The sequence below is a fragment of the Sebastes fasciatus genome, chromosome 23, assembly GCF_043250625.1.
Source record: "Sebastes fasciatus isolate fSebFas1 chromosome 23, fSebFas1.pri, whole genome shotgun sequence".
In the NCBI taxonomy this organism is placed as follows: Eukaryota; Metazoa; Chordata; class Actinopteri; order Perciformes; family Sebastidae; genus Sebastes; species Sebastes fasciatus.
In genome coordinates, this window is record NC_133817.1 from 2340189 (window position 1) to 2348389 (window position 8201).

The 8201-nt window shown below is 42.3% G+C and overlaps 1 protein-coding gene across 3 annotated transcripts; it reads left to right on the top strand.

Moving 5' to 3' along the window:
• The first annotated feature begins 27 nt into the window (after positions 1–27).
• Positions 28–7831, top strand: nfyba (nuclear transcription factor Y, beta a). 3 transcript variants are annotated; one of them, XM_074624875.1, is made up of 8 exons: positions 28–168; positions 3397–3490; positions 3589–3719; positions 3967–4164; positions 4560–4634; positions 5836–5914; positions 6045–6124; positions 7261–7831. In XM_074624875.1, the coding sequence occupies exons 2-8, from the start codon at positions 3397–3399 to the stop codon at positions 7291–7293; spliced, it is 690 nt and encodes a 229-aa protein (XP_074480976.1). In that variant the 5' UTR covers positions 28–168; the 3' UTR covers positions 7294–7831. The 3 variants fall into 3 exon arrangements, with proteins under 3 accessions (XP_074480976.1, XP_074480977.1, XP_074480978.1); XM_074624876.1 differs by having other exon boundaries at positions 4563–4634; XM_074624877.1 differs by lacking the exon at positions 4560–4634.
• Positions 7832–8201: the final 370 nt, after the last annotated feature.

Genomic DNA, 8201 nt, shown 5'->3' on the forward strand with positions numbered 1-8201 from the left:
TGTGTCCTCGCTGGGACTGGTCCTCTAGTGTCCTCTAGCGGTCGGTCCTGGTAGTGAATCGTGTGTCCTCGCTGGGACTGGCTCCTTCTGGTCGTCTCGCAGCCATTTTCTGTCCAACCAAACAGCTCGTGTCTTCTGGAGGACCAACCAGCTCTTCATCAGCTTCAGGTCTGTCTCTGTGTCTTCTGGCTGCGGCCAATGATTGTTAACCGGTTCCTCGTTAGGCTCTGAGTGGAGGGTCCGCCGGGCTGCTGCTGGTCTGCTGGTCTGGTGGTCTGGTGCTGGTTAGGGTTGAGAGACTCTGATCAGCAGGAAGGAGACGCTTTATCATGTGAACATGTCGGTTAGAGGAGAGGCCTCCAGTCTCTCTGAGGACACAAAGAGAGGACAGAGAGAGAGAGACAGCAGGCCGGGCTCTGCTGGATGTTAGGCTGGATGATGTACCTGAGCAGGTTAGCAGGTTAGCAGGTTAGCAGGTTGAGCCTCCAGACAGACAGACTCTCCACTCAGTAACGCTAGTTAGCTGTATTAAGGCTAGCATGCTAGCTAGCATAGTTAGCATGCTAGAGCTAAACAGATGAATGTATTGAGTTGCAGCTGTTTAGCTAACTAGCTACGATGCTAACTAGCTACGATGCTAACTAGCTACATGCTAACTACACCATCACAGCTAGCTTTAATACAGCTCGCTCCTTTAAGAGTTCACATCAACTAACGGTAGATAAACATCCAGCACAGCAGCAGACAGAGGTGTGTGTATATATATATATATATGTAGATATATATATATGTATATATAAATGCATATATTCAATTCATTCAATTTATTTTTGTAATTTATTTGTAATATACAATTTATAATATACAATATGCACATGCAATACAACATGCAATATGTATATAGATGTATATATATACATATATACATCTATATGTATATATATACTTACATATGTAAGTATATATACATATATATATCTATATGTATATATATACTTACATATGTAAGTATATATATACATCTATGTATGTATATATATACATATATACACATATATACATACATATGTATGTATATATATATATACATACACATATATGTATACATATATGTGTATATATACATACATATATATGTATATATATATACAGACATACATATCTATGTGTATGTGTCTATGTATATATTGCATGTTGTATTGCATGTGCATATTGTATATTATAAATTTTATATTACAAATAATTTGCACGTATAAGAAAAGATAACAATTAGTCAATATGATTAAGATAAATTTTTAAGTAATGAATTAGTATTGTGATTAAGTTATATTATAAGTAATTAATTCTGGATTGATAACAAATTTATATTTTGATAAGGATAATTATATCAGTAATTAATTTATATTTCTGTATGACAGAGATTAAAGGTAATAATTATAGTTAGAATAATTTAGTAAAATTTAATTAGAGTTTATGTATGGCTCAATAAGGAAGCTGGTTAATTATTAATGAATGATTTATGGGGATTAAATAAATGTGTACTTACTTCTCACTCCTTTTTGAATATCAAGGCATCAAGTGTTGACAATTTATTTTTCTTATGCTTTTCATTGTATGTAAATTGTTGTAGTCTGCATGTTCCAAATCAATCTTGAAATGAAAGCTAAACACAGATCAATGTATTCAGCGTGTTGTTAACCTAAACTGACCCCTGCAGCTGTCTTAACTAGTTACAATGCTAACTACACCACATCCAATATCTCCTCTGAATTGTTCCCCCGAGCCAGTAAACACATTTCATCATTCAAACTGTGTGTAATATGACGGGAGGGGGAGGCATATTTTGGCATCATTCGTTGACAACCTCTGAAAATACCTCCGAGGCTACACAACCAGTCTGTGTCTTTATAATGTATAATGTCAACGCTGAATGGAAACATCTGGCACAACACCACAGCTGCTTTTTCGCCAAGTCAGTGAGCTAATGGAGCAGGAGGTTAGCTGCTGTAGCTAGTTCCTTCTGTTAACACACACAAGACAAAGCAAAACACATCTGGTTCATTTCATGCTCATCACTTTGGTCAAACTAACACACATACAATGCAAGTCTTTTTTCTGTGGATAAGTAACTGTGGAATCAATTCTGCATGAAAGGCCAGTTTACACTCACCGGCCACTTTATTAGGTACACCTTGCTAGTACCGGGTGGTCTTCATCTGCTTCAAGGTTGGACGTGTTGTGCGTTCAGAGATGGTATTCTGCATACCTTGGTTGTAACGAGTGGTAATTTGAGTTACTGTTGCCTTTCTATCATCTCCAACCACTCTGCCCATTCTCCTCTGACCTCTGACATCAACAAGGCATTTCCGTCCACACAACTGCCGCTCACTGGATCTGTTCTCTTGTTGGGACCATTCTCTGTAAACCCTAGAGATGGTTGTGCGTGAAAATCCCAGTAGATCAGCAGTTTAATACTCAGACCAGCCCGTCTGGCACCAACAACCATGCCACGTTCAAAGTCACTTAAATCCCCTTTCTTCCCCATTCTGATGCTCGGTTTGAACTTCAGCAAGTCGTCTTCACCACGTCTAGATGACGTAATGCATTGAGTTGCTGCCATGTGATTGGCTGATTAGCTATTTGTGTTAACAAGCAATTGAACAGGTGTGCCTAATAAAGTGGCCGGTGAGTGTATATATGGGGTTGCACTTTAAAACACTAACCTGTGAGGAGTTCTCAGCAGTAATGACTGGACACAGCAGCTATTCTTCCTGGGGTCCACATAGTTAACATGGTGACAATACAAAAATACACATTACTCATCATACACTAACACAACACATCGTAATGCAAGTCAACCGTAAATAAAACAATAACAACTGACACCGTTTAAAAGACAAAAACACAAAGAACACAGAAAGACTCTGACTGAATCGATCAGAATCTAACATAAATATCATCATTTATAATTGCTATAATTTATAATTGCTATCACTATACTTGGGCTATGCATCTTCTATAGTAGGCCTACAATACTCCAATAATATCCCAAAGGAAATATTCTAGGGTTAAGGAGGAAGCCAAGGAGTAAAAAAGCAGAAGTGCTGGTACTGCGTACCGTCGAGTAGCGGCCCACTTGGAGCTCTGGTCAACACATATCATTGGTGCAGGTTTAATTTGGATATTGTTGCTAAGTGATCCAGGTGCACGGGACACAAAGACATACCCAGCCCATGACAGCAGTCCAACGGGGACGCCAAAGCATCTCTTTACTTTATTATAGGCAACAACTCTGCTTATAATGATCGAGGGCAGCCTGTCAGGATGCTTTAGGTTTCTGCAGTTACATTACTGTAGCTTCACATGTTGAAATGAGACGGTGGGTTTGTGTTGCAGATGGACGGAGACAACTCGACCACCGACGCCTCCCAGCTGGGCATCGCCGGGGAGTACATGGCGTCCAGTCACTACGTTCTCCAGTCTCAAGATGGTGAGGAGCAGCTAAAGGAAACAGCCATCACATGACCGTGTGTTTTATAGCTCTGGTCACAAACAGCTGATTCTATCTGTGCGTTTCTTGTTCTGTAGATGACGGAGAGGAGAATCTCGGTGACCATGACGACGGCGGCATCAAAGAGAACTTCAGGGAGCAGGACATCTATCTTCCTATCGCCAACGTGGCCCGCATCATGAAGAATGCTGTTCCTCAGACTGGAAAGGTCAGTGGGAGAGAGGAGGGAAGGAGCAGGAGCAGTTTCATTAGGAATATATTCTGTTTGCATTACATTGAGTGTGACGGGGTAATTATTGCATCACAGCTAGACTGATAAACTGTTTTTAAAGACCAAGATGGGACTGTAATAAACTCATCCAGTCGTGTTTGTTCAGCCAAAACAGAAGCCCCTTGTTCATATTTTCAGTTCTCCTGTGATTTTTGGTGTAAATTTTTTTCCCGTTTCTCCACAGATTGCAAAAGACGCCAAGGAGTGTGTGCAGGAGTGTGTGAGCGAGTTCATCAGCTTCATCACGTCGGAGGCGAGCGAGCGCTGCCACCAGGAGAAGAGGAAGACCATCAACGGCGAGGACATCCTGTTCGCCATGTCCACGCTGGGCTTCGACATGTACGTGGAGCCGCTGAAGCTTTACCTGCAAAAGTTCAGAGAGGTGAGAGTCGCCACATACACATGCAACAGTATAACACCACCTCCCTTAAAGAGGACACGTCATGCTCATTTCCACGTTCATACTGTTATTTTTGGTGTTCAAAATCACCAAGTTTTTAGCGCCTGTCTCTTTAAGCCCCCCTTTAAAATGTAATAACATTTCAATGAAGCTGTTTTATTGAATTATTGAACTTCAAACTCTGATCTTCTGTCACGTTGTGGTGATTACGGTTGGACAGCTCAGGTTATCTATTGGCAAAGACACTCTTTGATCAGAGCAGGTTTAGATGCAGCGTTGCCAGATTTACTCCCAAAGCTGTCTGATCACGTAATACAGTAGAAACTAACTAACTAACTAACTAACTAACATGTTCTTCTGCCCATTGTGATTAAAAGCAGCCCAGCTGGCAACAGACAGAGCATGAGACAGCTGGGCTGCCAGATGTGTGGGGAACTTCAACCAGAACCTGGGTAGAGTCACAACTTGTGTTGAACTTTATAAAATGCTTAAATACAAATACAATCAATTTGATCACCTTAAATCAGATTATGGCATTACTCAGGTAAAATAGTTAGAAACAGTGTTTAATACTCGGGGTGGGAACATAATCGACTCACCTATGTATCGAGATTTTGTTTTATACGATTTTGAAATAGAATTTTTTGAATGACTTCATTTGAGTCTATGCGGAGGTAGAAGGAAGTTTCCTCTTTTAGGAGGGTCCTAAAAGAGTCCACTTGGATACGACCTGCACCCTCACATGTTAAATCCAGCGTGGTAAACACTACACATCCAGTAAAGGATGGAAACACTTTGGGTTTCACACATTGACAGGAAAAGCAGAGCTAGACAGAGCAGAGCTAAAGCTGCATGCTAACTCTGTCACGGACAGGAAGCGTTATCGTATCGCGGTAACGTGCGGTCGAGCCGGCCGTCGCGCTCATATCCGTGGTCAAATGGGCCGACGCTACGACTGTAGAGCACCCAGACACTGACATTAATGTTAAATGCATTCAAACGGCCCCGATGGAGCTGACCATGGATGGATAACTACATGGATGTGACTATGTCCGGTTTTCAAAATAAGGTGTTAACAAAGGGAAATGTAGATACAAAATCCATCCATGGAAATCAGATTGATGGATTATATTCACCAGAAGAATAAACCATTACATGTTTCTTATAGATTAAAAAGAAAACACCACTAATCTGTGAGGGAAAAGTTTTTATTCTTTGATTTTTGCGTTGCTGGATAATAAATAATTCTTGACAATGATCCTGATATATTTGACTTCAGGACATCTCTGACTACATACATGCTGAAAATCAAACATTCTTACTGGATTCATTTAGATATTTTCCAAAGTAAAAGTCTCTAGAAGTGGATGATTGAACTTTTTCCCATGGTCTATTGTTCTCAGTATTTAAAAATCGTAATACATATCCAATCAGCGACCAAGTATCATCATAGTATTGATTAGGAGGTAGGTGTATGTTTTTATTAAAGCCCGACCAGTTGCAGTTTTTTTCCCTCTTAATCTTCTAATTCCAAGGTTCCTGCTAAAGGCCTGAAAATGGAACCAGCTCATTCATTCTTGTTTAGTTCCAGATGTTGCTGTGCTCACATGTGTAATGTCGTCTGCTTCTCTGGTGTGTGTTTTTCTTTTCCAGGCCATGAAAGGGGAGAAGGGGATTCCCGGAGTGGCGGTGGGAGAAGGGCTGGGAGATGAGCTCACAGACGACAGCTTCAGTAAGTAGAAATGGCTCAAATCGTCCCGTTTGCTTTTAATTCAACCTCTTTTGACATTCTTTCTTTCTATGAGTGCTCTTTACGTTTGAAGTTCGGTCTCATTAAAATCCACATTTCTGCCCCTCATCAGCAAATCCACTACCAGCCGGGATCATCACAGCAGACGGTCAGCAGCAGAACGTCATGGTGTACACCACCTCATATCAACAGGTAAAACAGACTTCACCGGTTGCATGTGCTGTTTGCATCACTGCTTTCAAAGTTCCTACAGACGGGTTTCTGTGCAACGTCATCACAGAGATGTGCACGCAGCTAGAGGGCGGAAAGCACGGCATGGTCTAGCAGAGCCAAGCTGCAAAGCAGAGATGACGAGGAGTTGTTGTGCCGTAAACTGCACCAATACTAGAAGCCCGTCTGTACCCAGTGATGTTTGTATACTAGAAGCCCGTCTGTACCCAGTGATGTTTGCATACTAGAAGCCCGTCTGTACCCAGTGATGTTTGCATACTAGAAGCCCGTCTGTACCCAGTGATGTTTGCATACTAGAAGCCCGTCTGTACCCAGTGATGTTTGCATACTAGAAGCCCGTCTGTACCCAGTGATGTTTGCATACTAGAAGCCCGTCTGTACCCAGTGATGTTTGTATACTAGAAGCCCGTCTGTACCCAGTGATGTTTGCATACTAGAAGCCCGTCTGTACCCAGTGATGTTTGCATACTAGAAGCCCGTCTGTACCCAGTGATGTTTGTATACTAGAAGCCCGTCTGTACCCAGTGATGTTTGCATACTAGAAGCCCGTCTGTACCCAGTGATGTTTGCATACTAGAAGCCCGTCTGTACCCAGTGATGTTTGTATACTAGAAGCCCGTCTGTACCCAGTGATGTTTGCATACTAGAAGCCCGTCTGTACCCAGTGATGTTTGTATACTAGAAGCCCGTCTGTACCCAGTGATGTTTGCATACTAGAAGCCCGTCTGTACCCAGTGATGTTTGCATACTAGAAGCCCGTCTGTACCCAGTGATGTTTGCATACTAGAAGCCCGTCTGTACCCAGTGATGTTTGTATACTAGAAGCCCGTCTGTACCCAGTGATGTTTGTATACTAGAAGCCCGTCTGTACCCAGTGATGTTTGCATACTAGAAGCCCGTCTGTACCCAGTGATGTTTGCATACTAGAAGCCCGTCTGTACCCAGTGATGTTTGCATACTAGAAGCCCGTCTGTACCCAGTGATGTTTGCATACTAGAAGCCCGTCTGTACCCAGTGATGTTTGCATACTAGAAGCCCGTCTGTACCGACCTGGATGAGATGATAAACGAGTGTAACCTCTAACGTCTGTGTTGCAGATCCCCACCGTACAACAGATCCAGTTTTCATGACGAGGCCTTACCCCCGAGCCTGAACACAGCGGCTCCTTACCAGGCCCACGCTCGCCGGATGACCTCTGACCCGCCACAGGGTAAAGGTCATCAGACAGACAGGGAGAGGGAGAGGGGTGGGGGGGGAGGGCGTCTGCAGAAACCCTCATGTACAGAGAAATCACTACCTGTTCAGTAGAAAGTGTAGTTCCTAGTTGTGAGGTACCAAATGTTTTGGAGTGCATCCAGACCAGCTGGGAAAAAGGAGGCTTTATTTTAAAGGCTAGTCTTATTACGATTTAGTGGTCGACTTGTTTCTGTGCGTGCGTGTTAATGTGTTTGCTTTTATGCATTTCTTTCTTTTGGGGCGGGGGGGAGGTAGGGTGAGGGGGGAGGAATGGGAAGTGTTGTATTAGATGTTTATTTTTGAACACCTTCTCTGTTTGAACGGAGAGAAGGCTCGTTGTTACTGTCACATCAGATCATGCAGCTCTTTTGTAAGTTAACATAATTTACCATGTGCTTTAATGTTATGTCAATCCTTTGAATAAAAATTCAAGTGATGTTTAAAATTTCCCTGTTTTTTATTTATTATTCATCACACAAAACAACCCCAGTTTGCATCATGTAGAGCTGCACAATTAATCAAATATTAACTATGATTTTTGGCTTCCCACAATTAAATGAACATGATCGACTGCGATGTTTAAAATGCTCTGCTCAGAGAAAACTGCTGCATTAATCAAGCGGTTCCTGAACTAACAGCTAGAGATGCTCGGTCAGCATATCTCTGTAACGTTCCCCTCCCGTTCAAAATACAAAGCTGCGTACCTTCATCCACTGCAGCTGCACAGGGGGGGAGGGAGGGCTGCACCTGAGGAGACGGAGAAGAGGGCACAAAAACACAGCATACCTGCAACACAGCACGC